General features: G+C 61.0%; 1 protein-coding gene across 7 annotated transcripts in view; it reads left to right on the forward strand.

Annotated features, from left to right (window-relative positions):
• ARHGEF10L (Rho guanine nucleotide exchange factor 10 like) overlaps positions 1–20709 on the forward strand; it is a 159768-nt gene that overhangs the window by 109350 nt on the left and 29709 nt on the right. For all 7 annotated transcript variants that reach the window (XM_070382057.1, XM_070382055.1, XM_070382061.1 and 4 more), the window contains 4 exons: positions 5542–5663; positions 11040–11126; positions 12514–12740; positions 14531–14685. In XM_070382057.1, coding sequence (XP_070238158.1) covers positions 5542–5663; positions 11040–11126; positions 12514–12740; positions 14531–14685 — 591 coding nt within the window. The remainder of the gene's footprint in view (positions 1–5541; positions 5664–11039; positions 11127–12513; positions 12741–14530; positions 14686–20709) is intronic.

A 20709-nucleotide genomic window follows, 5' to 3' on the forward strand; every position in this document is an offset into this window, starting at 1 on the left:
GTAGTAACACCACGAGGCAAGTCTGTTGTGAACCCCTGTGTTCGGTTGAGAGTCTGAGGCCGAGAGAGGCACGGCGACTTGCCGGAGCTCACACAGCAGGAGGGGGTTCAGAACCTGGGCAGTCGGCTTTAGAGCCCACTCTTAATTCCTGTTCATTCTACTTCCTCAAGTTGGTGAGCTTCTGTCTGCCAAACTACGTTCGTTAAGCTATAAGCACTTTATTTGTGCTTTTTTTAAATTGAAAAAAGGCCTGGTTGGTTGCTGATCAGAACCATTATTGTCTTTGACATGCTAGAATCCCCATATGCCGATTCCAGTCAGTAGCAGAGATTTTGGGAGGTTTGTTTTATTTTATTTTGTCTCTGTTTACTGATGTGATCTTTTTCGAGATAAGTATTCAATAGATATCTCTAATAGATTTAAAAATGTTGCTGGGAAGGGGTCAGGACCTCTGTCAAAGGCTTTCATCAATTAAAAAAAGTATTGGGTCTCTATAGTTATTTGAGAGGATGAGATGGATGGCATCACCCACTCGATGGACATGAGCTTGAGCAAGCTCCGGGAGTTGGTGATGGACAGGGAGACCTGGTGTGCTGCAGTCCGTGGGGTTGCAGAGAGTCGGACCCGACTGAGTGAACAGCAACAGTGCAGTAATTTCAGGCACGGGACGAGAGCAACGAAGAACAGGCCACTGTTCTCAAGGAAGTCAGTTTACAAGGGCAGGCAGAGGCTTGTGAGGAGCAAACCGACGGGGAGGGGCTGGAGCCGACTTGAGACCGGCACAGAGCCTGGGGTCTGGACTGCTTAGGGCGGGCTCTGAAGCTGGGCGGAGGTCCCGGTCCAGTGAGCCAGGCTGTACAGCAAGTGCAAAGGTCCTGAGGTGGCCAGAGCTGGTGCATAGCTGGGTGTGAGGGGAGGCCCGTGGAAATGGGGAGCGGGTTTACTGGAAAGCCAGGGTGAGGTGTACGGAGTTCGTCTGGAAGTGTGGGGGCTTGGTTGAGGGCGGTGTGACCTGATTAACGTGTAAGTGGATCATCTGGCTGCTGCGTGGAGGGGGCGGTTGGGGGTGTAAGAGGGGAGTTAGGGGGCACGGAGGGGGTGTTGGGGGCATGGGGGGCATGGACGGGGCGTTGGGGGGCGGAGGGGGCGTTGGGGGCGCAGAGGGGGCAAGGGGTGCAGAGGGGGTGTTGGGGGGGCGGAGGGGGTGTTGGGGGTGCAGAGGGGGCGTTGGGGGCACGGAGGGGGCGGGGCGCAGAGGGGGCGTTGGCGTGGAGGGGGCGTTGGGGGGGCGCGGGGAGGTGGGGGAGGGAACAGGGAGGAGGCCTGGGCTTGGAGGAGCGGGGATCGGGCCCTCTGGGGTCTGGTGCTGACCCACACGGGCCTCCGCGGGTTGTTTCTGTGACCACGAGGCCTGTGGACGGTGGAGGAGGGGTCTTAAGCCGAGGGTGGCGGGGATTCTGGCCAAGGTGGCCTGCCTGCCGGGCGTGGGCCACGCGCCCCGTTCTTCCCGCCCGTGGGGAGGTGTCCAGGGCCTGAGCCCCGTGTGCGGGCCTGTGCCTGTCTCCCGTCTGAAGCTCAGATGCTTTGCCGAGAGGGCCCCGGTATTGGCGGGAGAGGCGCTTGCTAATGTGAGCAGCTCCCTTCTCCATGGCCTGTGAAGACACTCAACTGCCTTATCTCCACCGGGTTTCACTGCAGCAAAAGTTTTAATGGAAAGAGAGTCATTTGAAATCTTATTTGAACGCCTGGGCTCCCCTGGGGCTTGAATAATTTGGTTCTTTTATTTTCCCAGTTTGTTTTTTTATCTGCAGTGCCTGGTGGGGAGGGGGGTGGGAATAATATGAGCCTGTTAGAATATGTTAAAAACGTTTATTCACAAAGGATGTTATTCCTTTAATTTTTTTCCCTGTATCTTCCTCTCTCCCTGAGTCCAGTGTGCCGAGATCATAATCCACCAAAGATTGAGAGCAGGGGGCTGGGCAGGGGCTGCTGGGAACTGGGATAGGAAGGGCAGGGGTGCTGGGGGGTCTGGGGACCCCACTGACACCCCAGTGTGGCCGCCGCTGCGCCCTGTGGCCTGAGGAAGGCCTCCCCGGACCCCAGCGTCTCTGCAGGGGCGAGGTGTCCGGACAAGACGCGTGTGGGGATGCCCGTGGCCTCGGTCTGCAGTGTCTCCGTGGGGTGGGCAGGTGAGACAGGGGCCTTGGGTTTAGCACATAGAGCGGGGTAGGCTGGGCTGTCTGCTGGGGCCACCATGAGGGCGAGGGTGCAGGGCCGGGACTGAGTGTCAGGGGAGTGGGAGGCAGGCAGGGCTGGAGATGCTGGGTAGAGCCGGCCAGGGTGGGGGCTCGGCCTGGGGGCGAGGGGTGGTCCAACCTCTTCACGAGGACAGTGATCATAGTGGATTTTATTTCTTTTTAAAAAAATATGCTTTAAAGAATTATTTATTTCTTTGGCTGCGTCAGGTCTGGGTTGAGGCAGGCCGCTTCGTTGCAGCGGGCAGGCTTCTCTCATTGCGGTGTGTGGGCCTCGCTGCCCTGCGGGATGTGGGATCCCAGTTCTCTGACCAAGGTTCGAATCTCCGTCCTCTGCTTTGCGAGGTCGATTCTTCACCACTGGGCCACCAGGGAAGCCCCTGGGTTCCGTTTCTTGAGTGTCTGGCGCCCCTGGGTATTAGTGTACAGCCTTCCCGGTGCTCACAACTCCTAACGGTTGGAATTATTTCCCCCGTTTTCCAGACGAGGCCACAGGCTGAGAGAGGTGACGTGTGTGGCTCTGAGCCACGCTGGCAGAGCTGGCAGAGTCAGCCTCCTGCGGCAGGCGGGCGGTCCCGAGGGCTCTGGGGCGCGGGCAAGGACCCCCGGGTTGGGTGGGTGCTGGCGGACACAGCCGATGCTAAATAAGGCCCCACTTAACGTCAGCTGGAAGTCGTGCTTAATGTCACTTACCCAACACGGGCTTTCCGTCTCCGAGGAGGCAGGCTTCTGATTTGGTCTCAGCTGCCCCAGGTCTGTGACGGGAACAATGGCAGCGGCAGATGGGGAACAACAGCCCCATTTTCTGTTAACGTTCCCACTCACAAGCAGGGAAGGCACCATCTGGAAGGAGAAGGTCAGATCATTAAAGGAAGAGACAGGATAAATTGCCAGGACTTGATGGGCTGGGAGCGCGTGGAAGGGAGGGGAGGACGGAGCTCGGGGTGACACGGTGATGGGGGAGCGGACGCTTCTACTCATGGAGCTCTGGGCGGGCAGGTGGGCTTGGACCGCTCTCCCGGGCCCTTGCCTGCCGAGGCGGGGGTCCTCGTGACTGTGAGCGCCTTGGGTCTGCCTGACTGTGAGCGCCTTGAAAGCAGGGCCATACTCTTCACTCACCGCCCGGGCTTTGTCCAGGGGTGGTGGGCAGTCCTGACGTGCCAGGCTGCGTCCCCAGGGCGGGCGGGCTGTCTCAGCTGTCCCCTGTCCTGCAGGTGCTGTGCGGCCTGCCTCCGGGGGCTTGTTCCTTGGCTCCTGAGCCCTGTCTTTGCCCCTGCCTGCCCCCGCCCGCCCTGTGCAAGTGGGGCGACGACTCTGAGCTCGCCTGCTGGCTGTGGGCGGGTGCGTGGGACAGCGCCGTGGAAAGTGTGAAGTGCGGTGCACACGGCCATCTGCTTACAGAGGTGCGCGTCCTGGGCTCAGCTTGACCTTTCCTTGGTGGCCTCTCCTCCCCAGTGGCGGGAACCAGGGCCCGGTGGAGCGGAGCGCCTGGCGCTGGGGGTGCCCCTGGCCCACTCAGGGAGGGAGCTCTTTGCCCAGAGACTCCGCTGCTCGAGGGGGTGGGCCGGCGCCGGAGCCTCTGCCGGAGCGGGAGCTGGTTGTTCGCAAATCCCTGCATTTGTGAACATCCTCGCCTTCTCAGCCACGCCTGCCGCCGGGATCCAGCGCCCAGACATCACCTTTGTCTGGTGGAATGGCAGTCGTAAAGCCCCTGCGCGTGTGACTGACGTACAAAGAGCCATGCGTGTTTCATGTACACGACTGGGTGAGTTCAGAGGTAAGCATACCTCGTGAACTCCATCGCCACAGTCTATGCCCTGAACAAACGCGTCCTCTGCAAACTTCCCCCCTGCGCTCTGCCTCATTATTATTTGTGTGTGTGAGATAAGAACACTTAACATGAGGCTTATCCTCTGAGCAAATGTTAAAGTGCGCAGTGCGTGCCCAGGTGCTTCAGTCCGTCCGGCTCTGTGGCCCCATGGACTGCAGCCGCCAGGCTCCTCTGTCCGTGGGACTCCCCAGGCGAGACTGCTGGAGTGGGTTACCATGCCCTCCTCCAGGGGATCTTCCAACCCAGGGACTGAACTCGTGTCGCGTACACCTGCTGCATCGACGGGCGGGTTCTTTACCACTAGCGCCAGCTGGAAGCCCAAAGCACATAATTCAGAGCTGTTGACTGTAGGCCATGCAGATGATCTCTGGGATTTATTCATCTTGTGAGAACAAAGCTCCACGCCCTTCCCAGTTGGCCCTGTTTCTCCAGCGCTTTCCCTGGGCTGAGCGGGGCTTGGGGAGGTGACTGCTCTTGGAGGCCATCATTCTTATTTGACTAATCCGGGAAATGGGGCTCGGGGGTGAAGCTTCGTTCATGCCACACAAGGGCATGAGGGTCCGCTGTGCGTGATGTGCCGTGTGAAGGATGGAGTGGAGCAGAGGAGGAGGTGTGGGAAGTTTCAGCCTTCCCAGAAAACGGGTGTAGTGGGAGGCCGGTGGACATGCGAGGACATGAAACACACGTGCACGTGCATTCACACGTGTACACACATGTACTTGTGCGCCTGCGCACACACGCACACAGAGGGAAAAAGACGCAAGCCTATTAATAAAAGCCAGAAATGGTGATCAGGGCCATTGTGCACACCCGTAGGGCTGAGACAGAAAGCGATGGAGGTGGGGGAATGGGGCGATGGTCGGTTGAGGCCTTTCTGAGAAGGCGGGGGCTCAGCGTCAGCCTCAGCGAGGAGGAGCCGAGCTGGCCCTGGAGAGGGCAGAGGGCAGAGGGGAGAGGGCAGAGGTCCTCCCTCCTGCGGGCTGGTCCTGTTTCAGCCGCAGAGGAAAACCTAGCACAGTGGGGCCTGCTGCTGAGGGTGAGGCTGACAGGGAAGGAGGGTCCTCGCAGCTCTTCCGGAGGAGTCTGGATTTTATTGCAGGTGGACGAGGACCCGGCAGAAGAGGGGAACCGCGAGGTCGGGGAGAGGCTCAGCAGGACGGCGCTGGCTGCCGCGGGGAGGGGGGGCTGCAGGGGCAGCAGTGAGCATCCAGGGGTGGGGTCAGCATGTGGGCGTGGTCTGGGGGGGCCCCCGTGGACGACTTCGTCTGTCTCTAACGGGCCCTCCCCACCCCCATCCTCTCGCACAGGGGAGGAGAACCCGCCGGCGGGCTGCAGGGGCAGCAGTGAGTGTCCAGCTGGCGGGGTCAGCACATGGGCGTGGTCTGGGGGGGGGCCCTCGTGGACCACTTCGTCCCGTCTCTAACGGGCCCTCCCCGTCCCCTTCTTCTCGCGCAGGGGAGGAGAACCAGCCGGGCTGGCTGTGTCCGGATGAGGACAAGCAGAGCAGAGCCCCGTTCTGGTGCCCGATCCTGGCCTGCTGCGTTCCCGCCTTCTCCTTCAGGGGCCTCAGCCTGCAGGTGAGTGCACGTGGGGGCGGCTGGGGCGCCCGGGTGGGGGGCCCAAGGCAGGGGAGGCCTGGCTGCCACCCCAGCTTCTCCACGTAGGGCCCACGGGGTTGCTCTCGGGGTCGGCGTCCCCCCAGAGAAGGGGGCAGGCGACCTCTGTGGGTCAGGGAACTGACAGTTGAGTCGTTCTGACCTAACAGACAGCAGCGATCTGTCAGCTGATGGTGTGACGCCCGCTCAGCAGACAAACTGGAACGCACCCGACCGCTGTGCCCCGCTTGGGAGGTTTCACCTCTTACGACATTGCTGGGGCAGCTGGCTTTGGCTCCACGGCCATCACCCCTCTCAGTGCTTTGCCATCACTTGCTAGTTTTATTATTTATAAGAACCCCATGAGCAGATGTCTCTAGGTCTCCTTCTCAGTAAAGGCTCAGATGACATGATTTTTTTTTAAATGTCATGGCCAGTGAGGATGACAGGAGGAATAGGAGTCTGGTTCCCTGGCGCCTGCACCCCTGGCCGTAAGCACAGGCGGTTACCACCACCTCCCACCCGCCCCCTCAGCAAACAAGCAAAGAGAAAAGAGTGCTGAGTGGTATAGAGAATAAATCAGATACAGTGAGAACAGAGATGGGGGCGTGTAGTTAGGGAAGGCAGTGGCGCCCCACTCCAGTACTCTGGCCTGGAAAATCCCATGGACGAGGAGCCTGGTGGGCTGCAGTCCATGAGGTCACTAAGTCGCACAGGACTGAGCGACTTCACTTTCACTTTTCACCTTCATGCATTGGAGAAGGAAACGGCAACCCACTCCAGTGTTCTTGCCTGGAGAATCCCAGGGACGGGGGAGCCTTGTGGGCTGCCGTCTCTGGGGTCGCAGAGTCGGACACGACTGAAGTGACTTAGCAGCAGCAGCAGTTAGGGGGTCAGAGAGGGCCTCTCAGAGGAGGTGGCGTATAAACTGAGGCCCTGTTGGTGAGGAGGACCCAACCATGGGAGGGTCCGGGGGAGAAAATTCAAATCAAACAAACCGACACAGAAGCCTGCGATTGGAGCTGTCGGGGCAGCTGGCATGGCCGTGGCTCCGGGAGCCAGCAGGGGAGGCTGGGCTCTGAGACCCGATGGTGGGTGAGCTGGTTCAGCTGGCCTTGCAGGCCGCATCGGGTTTGGATTTCATCCTTGGAGCAAGGAAGAACCAAGCATGGCTCCAGTCGGGACCGGCGGGACCTGGTTTGCCTTTTGGAAGGATCATCAGACACTTCCGGCCGATGTGCGGGAGGGCACTGTGGACCCGGAGGGGCTAGGACGGGAGGCTGAGACCCTCGCAGAGCTCGGTGCCGGGGTCCCGCTGAGCCGGGCCGGGACTTGGTGCAGGTGGAGGGAGGCCGGGGTGAACGGAGACTGGGGCGGCTGTGGCGAGGCGAGAGAGGCACTGATCGTCAACGTGATGTTCTATTGCAACGCTTAAAGAAAAAACTCAGACCAGCCCACTGTGGGCTTGGCTTGCCTGCCTTGTTTTTTTTTTTTTTTAAGTGAATAAAGAGCCAGGATTAGGAAGGCAGCATCCAGTCCTGCCTTTATTTCCGTTCTTAGTAATTGTTCACTGATGATGTTTTGTGGGGGAGCTAAATTTTTATTGTAAGAACTTACGTTGAAACGTTTTCTTGGTGGCTGAGTATTGCGGCCCCCCTGAAGGGGTGTCCCCGGGGTGAGCACCCTGCTCTCCTCCCCCTGGTCCTGGCTCTGGTGGAGGCAGTGGGCGGGGGGCCTTGGGGACAGGTTTGGGCAGTGCTCTGGGCTTGGACTGGCTGAACTGGTGAGAAGGTGGGGCTGGGGGTGAAGGAGACGAAGGACTTGCTGGGTCTTTGGCTTTTGCTCCTGAAAGCTGGGCTCGGTGCGGTGCTGGTCCCTGTGCGAGGCAGGCTCCTCACTGTGAGCTTGACTCCTGGCCAGTGCTCGGTGGACAGTGGCCGCACCGCTGTGCTGTGCTTAGTCACTGTCGTGTAGCGGTAACACTAATAACAATGAAAACGACAGTGACGTTACTTAAAGTTCTTTAGTCTTGACAACCACACGTCGTGTATGGATGTGAGAGCTGGACCATAAAGAAAGCTGAGTGCCGAAGAATTGATGCTTGTGAACTGTGGTGTTGGAGAAACTCTTGAGAGTCCCTTGGACTGCAAGGAGATCCAACCAGTCCATCCTAAAGGAGAGCAGTCCTGGGTGTTCATTGGAAGGACTGATGCTGAAGCTGAAGCTCCAATACATTGGCCACCTGATGCGAAGAGCTGACTCATTTGAAAAGACCCTGATGCTGGGAAAGATTGAGGGCAGGAGGAGAAGGGGATGACAGAGGATGAGATGGTTGGATGGCATCACTGACTCAATGGACATGAGTTTGAGGAAGCTCTGGAGTTGGTGATGGACAGGGAGGCTGGTGTGCTGCAATCCATGGGGTCGCAAAGAGTCAGACATGACTGAGCAACTGAACTGACCTGACCTGAGTCTTGACCACAAGGGGCGGGTCCTTCTGGGACATGTCTGCAGCAGGCTCCGCTCTGGGCCTTTCCCGGAGATGGACTCCATGACCCCCAGCCACCCTGAGACGGACGGGGAGCCAGGGGCCGTCACTTGCTCATGGCCCTGGGAAGGGGAGTGCCCTGACCCTTGCCCCATCCTTCTCCTCCCCCTGTCTCCCTGGGCCTTGGGTGGCACGCGGCCAGTGCAGTTCCCCCTCAGACATCGCCGGCCTCTGTGGGCCTCCAGTCCTGACCCCATTAGTAAGGGGCTGCCTGCAGGGTCCTGCCGGCTCTTGCCCCAGGGGCACAGCCTGTGGGCCGTGGGGCAGATTCCGGTCCACCTGCCTGCGGCTCTCCTGACTCGAGCAGATCCCGTGGAGAAGGACTTCTGGGTGCGGAATGCATCATCCCGTCTCCCCCCAGGGCACTGGACCTCTGGGGGATGCAGGACGCAGGTGACCTGACAGGTCACGCCCGGGGCGGAGGCGACCCAGACAGGCCACTACCCCAGGGCCTCCCTGAAAGGACGCTCCCCCACCCCCGAGTGGGGAGCCACCCGCCTCCTGTCACCAGGGCGTCTTCCCCATGTGAAGCCCTTGGGGCTGAAGCACCCTCAGCCCCACTGGTGTCGTGGTTTGGGGAGCTTTCCGATGGCCTGCTTGCTGAGGTGGGAGGAGGTCCTTCTTGGATTTGGGCTCCATCTGAGCTATAGGCCCATCCGTGGAGGGCGACGGCGGGGCAAGGGGAAGGCTCAAGGCAAACCCATTTCCCGCTTTGGGCTGAGGTTCCATGACAGGCCTGCCAGGGGAGAGGGGAGAGGGGCGTGGGTGGGCTGCTGCCCACTCCAGGCAGCTCTCGTATATGGTGTCTCGGGGGCCTGAGGGCTGCGGCCCGGAGCTGCGGAGGCGGCCTGCTCGGGCCTCGGTGCTGGCTGCCACCCCCATCAGCCACAGTGACCGTCGGTGGGTCCCTGTCCCCTGACTCTGCCCCCGTTGCTGGTCTGGGACAGCCCCTCCCCCACAGTGCTGTTCAGCTGATGGAGTTACTGCCCGTCAAGTGCTAACATGTCTCACCAGAAGCCCTCCTGACCAGTGACCGCTGCTGGGTGCCCAGCCCCTGCCAAGGGCGTTGTGCCCACCATCTCTAGTCAGGGTCCTGCCGAGATGCCGGGGTCCCCGTGACCACGAGGAACTGGTCTGTGGGGTCACCCAGCTGGCGGCACTTCCCAGGTGGTCCCAGTGCTGCAGGAAACCTAAGGGACGTGGGCTGGATCCCGGGGTCGGGAAGATGCCCCTGGAGGGGGACGTGGCAGCCCACCCTAGTATTCTTGCCTGAAGAATCCCATGGACAGAGGAGCCTGGCGGGCTGTGGTCCACGGGGTCGCAAAGTCGGACACGACTGCGGTGACCAGGCACGCGTGCTGCTAGCAGCTGCGCTGGGGCTGGAGCCCACTGCCCGCGCCCAGAGCCCGCCGTGCTCCCCCTGCTCCGCGTGGGGCTCCTTGGTTCTTGGAAGTCAGCTTCCTGTCACGGGCAACCCTTCTGGGTCCAGAGCCCGGCCCGTTCAAGGAGCCTTTGAGTCTTTGCCCCCGTCTCGGGCCCAGGCTCTGCTGACCGGCTGGCGTCTGGCCCGCTGGGGTTGCCATGGAAACACCGGAGCCAGGCTGCGGTTGCCCCCCACCCCCCGCCCCAAATCCAAGGGGAGAGGAGCAGGAAGGGCCAGGCCGTGAGCGGGCTGTGGTCCCCCAAGAGGCGGGGTGAGGGGGCAGGGCCTGAGGGCACCCGGGAGCCAGGTGTGAGCTCCTGGCCCGGCCCACGCTGTCCCCAGGGGGCCACGGCTCCAGCGTGTTAACGGAAAAGAGCACCAGCCATTCCCTGCTGTGTGACCCTGAGCCAGTCACGTCCCCCCGCCCTCCAAGTTCACGTTTGCCGGCCGCTCAGCACGGGGGCTGCGGGAGGTGACCCTTTGGGTCCCCTCAGCTGTGGCCTTTAGAGGCTTCCTCGTCAGATCACCCAGCGGGGCCGGCACGAGCAGGCCGCGGGCGCCAGCAGAGGGCAGCACCTGCCTGCTCAAAGGCCCGCCCCGCGGTGGCCGCGTCCTCCGGGGGGCACCTGCGCGCTCCCCAGCCAGCCTCCTCCTTTGGTCTGGCTGGAGTTTTCAGCAAGGCCCCTGAAAGGGCCAGGCCCTCCCCTCACACTGCCGTCCTGGCCAGAGACGTGGACGGCAGGTTTAGTTCAGGAACAGGCCCGAGGGCCGCTGGCGTGGGGTTGAGGGCCGCTGATGCCGAGGAGTGAGCAGCCGGCAGTCCTCAGTGATAGCCCCGCACAGACGGAGCCCCCGAGCCTGCGGACCGGTCTCTGGTCCTGGTGGGGTCAGCCGAGGAGGGCTCTGCCGGCCCGGGACCCCTCCGCCGTGCTGCTCTGGCGGACACGGGGCCAGGGGTGAGGGTGCGTGCTGCCCCCGTGGCCTTGGGCACGTGCTGCTCTGGGGGACACGGGGCCGGGGTGAGGGTGCGTGCCGCCTCCGTGGCCTCAGGCAGGTGCTTGTCTTCTGTGGTCTTTGTCTTCCCTGCGTGTGAAATACGAGGGCTGCACCTCGTGGTTTTCAACAAAGCCCAGTTTGGAAAGAGTTTCATTCAGGCTCCAGAAGGTTCCAGGAGGGCGGAGGTCCCCTGTGAGTGCCTGGGGGCTGCCGGGGAGGAACCTGCCCCTCCCTGGGCCCACCCTCAGGGGCCTGGCTGGGGGCCCGAAGGGGATGCAGGAACCTGCAGGTTTAACAGCCTGACAGATGTCCAGACCCAGGTCGTGCTGTCAGACGTCAGCATCTCCGGCACCTCGGTGTTCACCCCTGTGTGTGCCGTCTGTCTCTGCAGCTCGGGGCCCTGGTCCACAGTCCCGTCAGCTGTCCTCTGCTGGGCTTCTCGGCTGTCAGCACCTCCCTCCCACAGGGCTACCTCTGGGTGAGTAACCCCCACGTCCAGCCGGGGCCTCGGGCCTCGGGGCACGAGTCAGGGGAGGCACCAGGGGAGATGCTGGAGAAAGCGGCCAGCCCGTGGGCCCCGTTTTGCACACCCTCATCCAGCAAGGTCTTCTGGGGACTTCCGCGGCAGGCTCTGTGCTCAGAGCTGGCACGTGTGACCTGAGCAGGAACAACAGAAAGCCAGGGGACCGATCAGAGAGTGGGGTTCTTGTGACTGTCCTTGGTGCTGTGACGGACATGAACTTAGCAGTGTGGAGTATCTGGGTGGCAGGTCTTCCCCCCGGGCGTCAGGAGGCAGGGCTGCCCTTCTCCCTCAGAGATTCCAGCCCACCTTTCTGCACCGGCGTTGCGCAGAGCCTGCCTTGATCCACTCGGCGCTGTGCTCCCCATGTGGCTCGCGGTACAGACTGTGGCCTCCCGTAGGTCCCGGCCTCACCACCCCTCCAGTCAGTCTCCAGGCATTCAGGCAGGGAAACTCTGGCTTACCCTTCAGGGTCCAGCCCAACTGTCCCTTCTGAGGGTGATTTTTTCTTCACTGGCGTCCAGTGTCTAGTATGTGATGTATCTACCCATCCACTATCCTTCCGTCCGTCCGTTAACCTTCATCCATCCATCCACTATCCTTCCGTCCATCCGTTAACCTTCATCCATCCATCCACTTCCTTCCATCCATCCATTAATCTTCATCCATCCATCCACTTCCTTCCATGCACCCATCTATCTGTTATCCTTCCATCCATCCATCCAGCCTTATAATCATCTATTCATCTACCCATCCATCCACCCATTCATTCAGTTAGTTGCTCTCCCTTCCATCCATCTGTTGATCCATCCATCCATCCATCATCCATCAGTCCTTGTAACCATGTGTCCACCCTTCTATCCATCCATCCGTCATTCATCATCCATTCACCCAGTCTTCTATCCCGTCCGTCCAGTTCTTCTGTCCATCCATCCTTGTGATCATCCATCCATGCCTCCATCCATTCAGCAGGGATATAATGAGCATCTACCATGTGCTGAATGCAGAGACGAAGCTGAAGGAGACAGGGCAGGGTGTACACTTGCTCTCTGTTGCTTGAAATTTACCTTAAAGATAAGGAAATAGAAAGCTGGCTGGGTACCTAGTCCACCTCAGCTCTTTTCCTGATTTTCTTCGGGCCCCGGATCTCACTTGTTGCTGTGGCAGCTGGGAACACGTGGCTTTCAGTGACAGCGGGATGCCCGTGGGCAGGAGAGGGCATGTTTCTCTTGGTGCCTAAGCCCCGTGACAAGCAGATGCTTGGGGTGGGTCACTGGGGGCAGGGGCTGCGTCTGCGTCCGCCCACGAGGCGCTCACCTGACGGCCTCTCTGGTCTCTGCCATAGGTTGGAGGCGGGCAGGAGGGGGCGGGGGGCCAGGTGGAGATCTTCTCCCTGAACCGGCCCTCGCCCCGCACGGTCAAGTCCTTCCCACTGGCGGCCCCCGTGCTCTGCATGGAGTACATTCCAGAGCCAGAGGAGGGCGACGGCAGAAACGGAGACAAGGGCTGCCCCGCCGCTGACGCCTCGGCCGGGGTGCACCCCACCATCTGCCTCGGGCTCCAGGACGGCAGGTGAGGGGCCTGGGCCAGGGCGGGCTGGGCACCCTGGGCACTGCCCCTCCAGCTTCGCTCCTCACCCCCAACATTCGGTGCCCCTGGTTGGGAGCAGGAGGTGGGGGCCAGTAGCAGGAAGTGGGGGCCCGGAGTGGGAAGTGGAGGCCAGGAGCGGGAAGTGGGGAGCAGGTATGGGAAGTAGGGGCCCAGAGTGGGAAGTCGGGGCCAGGAGCAGGAAGTGGGGGCCAGGAGCAGGAAGTGGGGGCCAGGACCAGGAAGTGGGGGCCCAGAGCAGGAAGAGGGGCCAGGAGCAGGAAGTGGGTTTCAGGAGCAGGAAGTGGGGCCCAGGAGCAGGAAGTGGGGGCCCAGAGCAGGAAGAGGGGAGCAGGAGCAGGAAGTGGGGTCCACAATGCCCAGCCAGTGTCAGGAGCTGCTCTGTGCCACCCGGCTTCCTCCTGGTAGTGTGGCACCATGGGCGCCACTGGCTTCCGTGTCAGGCAGAGCTGGGTCTGGGGCCTGTACTTCCGTGTGCTGTGAGACCACTCTGTGAAGGGTGTTACCATCCCCCACACATGGGGCTGCTGTGAGTGCCCACCAGGACGTGGGCCACGTGAAGACTTCAGATCCCTTTGCTGTCATTGGCCGTGTCCACCCGTCTGTGGCCTCAGCTGGCCTTGCAGGGCAGGTGAGGGTGCGGAGTGTGCCCAGGTTATGAGACCTGCTGGCAGAGGGGGCTCCCCCTTTGTAAGACCTGCCTGGAGCTGGTGAGTCAGCAAACACTTCCGTGCAGCAGGGGCCGCCCCTGGCAGAGCCTGGCCTGCTGGAAGGCCCAGCCATGTGGATGGAGGGTGAATATTCATCCCGTTAACTGGACTGTGAACACGGTTGTGAAGAGGACCCTGAGATGGGCTGCACCCCCACATCCTCGTGCCTGCGTGCTCCTCGCACCTGCCGCAGAGTCCGGGGATGTTATGCACACCTGCTGTGTGCTGCTCCCTGGGCCAGGAGCATGAGCCTTGCAGTGGCCTGTTTCCCGCACGAGCAACCGGGGGAGGAGCTGAAAGCCAGTATACTTAGAACCAACTTGGAGGCACTAGAGGCTTCGTGCTGTCCAGGTCTGGGTTCACGGAACCCAGCGGCCTGGTGAACACTTTTTGCTTTTAATGAGATCAAACTACATAAAGTTGATCATTTTAGCCATTAAAAATCATGTAATTCAGTGGTTCCCAGTATCCATCCATGTGTCCATCCAGTATCCATGATGCGTATCCATCACCACTACTTGTTCCTATAACATTCTCGTCACATCCCCCAGAACCTCTGCATCACCTCACATTCCCCATCCATTGGTCTGGATTTGTCTCTTCTGCTCACGTGATCCAAACAGGCCTACCCAGTGTGTGGCCTTTTGTGCCTGGCCTCTCTCGTTCCCCCTAACGTTTTCAAGCTTCATCCAGGCAGTCCACACGCTGGGGATTTGTTCCTTGGTATGGCCGTGAGGTAAGCATCACGGCCCCATTTTTCAGAGAGGACTGAGGCTCAGTGGTCCAGGCCAGCCAGCTGGAGGGGGACAGTCAGCAGGATTTGCCCTCAGATGTGACCCTGAAAACCGTTCTCCCAGCCCCCCGGCTGTGCTGTGTCCAGAGCCCCCTGTTTTCCGTGGCTCTGCCCCCTAAAGGCTGCCCATGGAGAAGTCTGAGCAATGGCTTGGTCACACAGGGGGAGGCAGGCTGAGCTGGTGGAGGTGGGGGCTGGACCCTCTCGCCAGAAGGGCGGGGGGCTGAGTGAGTCACCGCCTCTCCCTGCAGCATCCTGCTCTACAGCAGCGTGGATACAGGCACCCAGTGCCTGGCGGCCTGCCGGAGCCCAGGCCTGCAGCCCGTGCTCTGCCTGCGACACAGCCCCTTCCACCTGTTGGCCGGCCTGCAGGATGGCACCCTCGCCGCTTACCCTCGGACCAGCGGTAAGGATGTGCTGGGGGTTCTGGGAGCTGCCCTGGGCCCCGACCAAGAGTCAGATCCAGGACCAGAGAAGCTGTGGGAGGCAGACCAAGGAGGCAGCTCAGCAGAGTCCGGGAATGAAGGTGCTAGAGAGACTGGAGGTCCCTCATCCCCATCGGGGTCCCCAAAGGGACGGGGCGCTCCCTGTCGTATGGACAGCTCAGCCCATTGGCAGGAGACTCTGCTGCATAGGAAGCGAGTCTCTGGGCTCGGAGAGACCTGGCTTCACATCTGGGCTCTGCCCTGATGACAGCAGTGTCCGTGGGCGAGCAGCTGCTCCTCCGTGGCTCGGCTTTCTCATCTGTAAAATGGGGATAATAGTAACACCCGCTGCTCATAGGTACAGGTGGGGTAAGCATTTCAGTGAAGGCAGAGCACAGCACCCGGCACAGTCGGCACCCAGTGGGTCAGGCACTTTGGCCTCCACTGTTTGATCGAGCTGGCACTGGCACAGACGATGACGTCCGGAGGGAAGGTGGACAGCATTTGAGCTGCTGTGCTCCAGGACAGGATCAAGTGGTGCGGTCTTTTAATTCTCACCACGACCCTCGAGAATGACCTCCTCATGGATACTGATGCTGAGGTGCAGGAAGGGATATGGAGTGCTATGGTCCCCGTCCTTCATGGCTTGTTCAGCTCCCAGTCCAAGGACAAGAGCGGGAGAGGAGGGAAGCGGGTCCAAGACCAGTACCCCCAGAGGCTGCTGTGCCTCAGCCTCAGCCTTCCTGCTCCGCCCTCCCCGCCCCCCGCCTCCCCGCCCTGCCTCTGATTGCTGCGTCTTCACAGCCTGCTGCAGCTTATAAGCAGATATTTGTACTGAGCTTTTTTTTTTTGCCACTTGGCACTGTGTTGGTATTTTAAATTAGCTTTTGATAAGGCATTTATAGTTTTTAATTAAAGGGGGTAGAGGGAGGCGGGGCGATCCCTCTCCCCGTCAGACACACCGTGTGTGTGAATGTCAGTCCGGGCTCAGATCTTCGGCAATCTACACCAGGACTTCTGGGGAGATGGCCACCCTCTGGCTCCTGTGGGAGTCTGGGAGCCCAGCCCGGCCTGCTCTGCACCCCCCAGCTTCCAGATGGGCTGCCTCGGCCCTTTCCCTCTTGGCTCCTGACTCTTCAGTTTGGGAGTGCGGGTTGGGAGGAGGTGGGCAGGGTGTATCCGTGTGCTGGGGCTTCCATGACCAAGTACCGCAGACCGAGTGGTTTCCGTGGTCTAATTTACTGACTGGCATTCTGGAGACTGGAAGTCTGAGAGCAGGGTGTTGGCAGGGCCGTGCTCTCCCCGGAAGGTGCTGGGGAAGGGTCTGTTCCAGGCCTCTCTCCCAGTTTCAGGTGGGTCCTTGGCTTGTGGCAGCATAACCCCCATCTTCACGTGGGGCTCTCTTTGGGGAGCCTGTGTCCAGAGAACCTCTTGGACTCAGAGCCCCACCCTCCTCCAGCGTGACCTCATCTTAACCAGTTCCATCAGCACCCCTACCAGCAAACAAGGTCATGTGCTGGGTGCTAGGGGTTGAGGCATGAATGAATGAATCTGGAGGACACAATTCAACCCACCGGGGGTTGGGGTCTAACCACTGACTTTCTGCCTGGGGTTGCTCAGATCCATAAGAGCCACTGGGGACCATGGACCCAACACCCTCGTTTCTGGAGTCCCACGGGTGAGCCAAGGCCTGAGCCTCAGTGTCCTCCCAGGACTGGAGTCCTCCAGGTTTCAGGGGGCTTTGGCTGCTCTGGGGTGCTGTCTGGCCTGGAGGAGGAAGTCGAGGTGCGCGGGCAGCCGTCCTGCCTTCAGATGTCTGTCCCCCAGATGTTTACCAAGCGCCCACTAGGCCCCGTGGATGTGGTGCCAGCAAGCCGGCCGTGAGCCCACCCGCACAGCTTACAGAGGGAGACGAGACAGGTTTACAGATGGGCGAGCGAGCAGGCAGGAAGCTGACCGTGTCCTCAGGGGAGCTGCACGGTGTCGGGGGAGGGCCGGGCCCTCAGTGCCCAGGGTGGGACCCCGAAGCCGAGACTGAAGCGTCCAGCAGCTGTGAGATGGCTGTGAGGATTCTGGGGTCACCGGGTCCCCTGGAGCCCTGGGCTGTCGGAGCTGGGGGGCCTCGGAGTCCAAGCAGTGTGGCCGTGGCAGTGTGTGCTGCCCTCAGGATCTCTGCTTATCGGCGCTCATTCCTTCCTTCCTTCACTCACTCACTCAGCAGGGACGCGTTCATGAGGTGCCAGGTGAGCCCGCCCCTGCCATCCTGAGTTTGGGCACAGCTGCCTGGATGCCCTCTGTCCATTCCCTGCACTCCCGGCCCGTCTCTGAGCAGAGACAGGGACTTGACCAGGCCTGGTGGGGCTGCAGGACTGTCCCTGGTTAGCCGCTGGGGATGGGAGCCACAGTTGACCGTCGGAGGAGCCAGAAGACGGGACGGGTGAGGGGTGGGCTGAGGGGTCAGGCTGTCAGGATCGGGTCCCGCTGTGAGAGACTGGACCTGCTGCTGCTTCTCCTCTTGGGGCCTTGACTTCCCCACGTGTAAAGTGGGCGCATGTTCCACCCCTACTCACAGGGTGGCTGTGAGCACCAGGGGCAGCCAGTCAGAGGCGCATATCACGGAGCTCGGGGACGGACGCGTGCCTCTCCCATCCCAACATCGTCATTACTGTCCCGACCACTCCCCCGGTGTTGGCTGCCCTTTGGGCTCCCCTCAGCCTCAGTGACTGTCTCGACCACTCTCAGGGTGTTGGCTGCCCTTTGGGCTCCCCTCAACCTCAGTGACTGTCACGGCCACTCTCGGGGTGTTGGCTGCCCCTTGGGCTCCCCTCGGATTCAGTGAATGTCTCGACCACTCTCGGGGTGTTGGCTGCCCCTTGGGCTCCCCTCGGCCTCAGTGACTGTCACGACCACTCTCGGGGTGTTGGCTGCCCCTTGGGCTCCCCTCGGATTCAGTGAATGTCTCAACCACTCTCGGGGTGTTGGCTGCCCCTTGGGCTCCCTCAGCCTCAGTGACTGTCACGACCACTCTTGGGGTGTTGGCTGCCCTTTGGGAACTCCTCGGCCTCAGTGACTGTCACAGGCACTCTCGGGGTGTTGGCTGCCCCTGGGCCCCCTGGGCCTCAGTTTCTGTCACGGCCAAATTGGGGTGTTGGCTGCCCCTTGGGCTCCCTTAGGCCTCAGTGACTGTCACGGCTACTCTTGGGGTGTTGGCTGCCCTTTGGGCTCCCCTCAGGCTCAGTGACTGTTGTGACCACTCTCAGGGTGTTGGCTACCCTTTGGGAACCCCTCGGCCTCAGTGACTGTCACGGGCACTCTCAGGGTGTTGGCTGCCCCTGGGCTCCCCTGGGCCTCAGTGACTGTCACGGCCAAATCGGGGTGTTGGGTGCCCCTTGGCTCCCTCGGCCTCAGTGACTGTTGTGAGCACTCTCGGGGTGTTGGGGGCCCCTTGGGCACCCTCGGCTTCTGTGACTGTGTCGACCACTCTCGGGGTGTTGGGTGCCCCTCGGCTCCCCTTGGCCTCAGTGACTTTCTCTTTGTCCTCCCTTCTGGCCTCAGACCCCCGAGGATCCTGTTGGGCTTTCTGCCCTGTAGCCCACGGCGGGGGATGCCTGCCTCTCAGAGGTACCTTTGCTGTGACAGGCCTTGGTCTCCGTTCACCCAGCGTGCGCGGGTCCAGGCCCAGACGAACAGACTGTAATGCCGGGCGGGTGTGACTTTGGAGGTGTGGGTGTCTGTTCTGGAATTGTGTACGGACAGCCGCTGGAGGGCAGGGAGAGCGAGGAGGGATGGATACCCCCACAGGCTTGGGGTGGGCAGGGTGCTGGCCCTGCCTAGAGCGCCCACTGATCCTGACTGAATTCTTAGGCTTGCGGCCTGTGGAGGCTGGTAAGATTCTTAGAGCCCAGAACTCTGGGGTGAGAGGTGATCTGCTTGTGACATGTGTCACCCTGCTGGCCACCAGGGGTGAAATTGAAGGTGCAAGTTGCTCAGTCGTGTCCGACTCTTTGCAGCTCAGTCGTATCTGACTCTTTGCAGCCCCATGGAGTTTTCCAGGCCAGAATACTGGAGTGGGGAGCCTTTCCCTTTTCTAGGGGGTCTTTCCAACCCAAGGATCAAACCCAGGTCTCCCACATTGCAGGTGGATTCTTTACCAGCTGAGCCACCAGGGATGCCCCAGAGAACTGAGACAAATCCAGGGAGGCACCAGCGTTGATTCAGCTGAATTCCATCCCCTTGGGGGGCAGGTGGGAAAACGGAGTCCCAGCAAGGGAAAGCCTCTTGTTCAGGGTCCTACCATGGGCCCCTGAATCAAGGAATTCCTGTCCTGTGTTCTTTTTGATATAATGATGTTGGTGTTATTAAATTTTTTTTCTTTCTAGAAGCATTTTTAATTGGAGGATTAATTAATTGGAAGCATTACAATGTTGTGTTGGTTTCTGCCAGACAACACGTGAATCAGCTGTAAATATATGTGTGCCTCCTCCCTCTCGAACCTCCCTGGCGTTATTACATTTTAGCCATTAATCATTCTGTCCTGAAGCCAGGTCTCTTAAGAGACACCCAGCAAGTGGAAGGGTGGTCAGGACACGTGTGACCCTCAAGGGTATCAGACACTACCCCCTACCCCAGGCAGGCACTGTCCCGGGAGGGCAGAGGGCACGAGGGCTCGGGGGGCTGTAGCTGCTCCCAGGGCAGGGCTTGCGTGTCCGCTCTGGGGCGTGGTGCCAGCGTCCCTGACCGCTGCCTTCCTAACCTGCCCGAGTGGCGGGCGTTCCGGCTTCTGGCCGCTGGGGGGCGCTCAGAGCCCGGCTTTCTGTGGCTCTGGTTTCCTGGGGTGGGGTCATGGTCTGCTGTGGAGGCCCGGCTGCCTGTGGTCACTCTTCCCTCCTGGACTCCAGCCCTGGGCCCGGAGGTCTTTGGAAACTCGTGGAACCTGAGAGAGCAGCCGGGAATGGGGGCCAGGGTCAGCTGAGTTGCAGCCCTGGCTGGCCGGCACGCCCCCGCCTGGGGTGGCTGCGCGCACGTCCCGGGCTCCCGGGCCCCTGCGGTCGCGAGCGTCCAGTGAGGTCCGCACGCTTGCGCAGGCGGCCGCCTCGAGGCAGGGACAGCCGACGCCCAGAGCTGCACGCGCCGGCCCTGCCCAGCCGGGGGATCTGGTCTGGTTCTTTCAGCCCTGCGCCTCGCTTTTCTCAGTGGTAAAACGGAAAAGAACAGAATCTTGCACCCAGGCTGGTGAGAGTTCATGGAAAGAGCGCCCGGCACGCTCACGAATAACAGAACGTGGCGACCGCTGTCCGCGCTTTCCCCGTGTTAAACGCGGCCGTTTCCTTCGAGCCCGGCCGCGTCTGCGAGGCGTGGGCGTGCCCATCACGCCTGCTTTACAGCCCAGGAAGCTGAGGTTCCCAGTGGCGGCGGCGCCTGTCCAGGGACGTGCAGAGGTTGAGAGGCTGCAGCCAGGACTCCGGCCCAGCCTGCGTCCCGCGTTCACGGCTGGGAAGAACCGGACGTGTGTTGATTGGGCAGGGTTGATGGGGCGTGTGTGTGTCTGTGTGTTTCCTAACTCAGTTGAGCTAGGAATCTTCTGAGTTTAAGGGGGGCTGAAGGGGAGAGGAGGACCCGTTTCACGGAAGGGGAGGATGTGGTGGGGGTGGAATCTGCTCTGCCGCCCAGGGGCTCCTTTGTGGACAATGGTGCCCATCATGCCGCCCAGCAGCTGCCTCGGAGGGACGGCCTGTGCCAGGGCTACCGTGCACCCTTCCAGGGACCCTGTGGAGGAGGGTTGGGGGGGCTGGGCCCTGGCACGCAGCCCAGGCTACTTCCTCCCTCTTCCGCCCACCCCTCAGGGGTGGGCCCTACTTCCTGCTCAACCCTCCTGGCCCACCTGGTACCCTGGCAGGACAGGACAGCCACGGGGGTTCTGTGTGGCATCAGGTGTGACTTCAGAGCAGGGGAAATCCTTGGTCTGTTTCTGGGTGAGCTGAGCATCCCTGGGGTGGGCAGGGGAG

This window comes from Bos mutus, chromosome 2 (genome assembly GCF_027580195.1).
Source record: "Bos mutus isolate GX-2022 chromosome 2, NWIPB_WYAK_1.1, whole genome shotgun sequence".
Lineage (NCBI taxonomy): Eukaryota > Metazoa > Chordata > Mammalia > Artiodactyla > Bovidae > Bos > Bos mutus.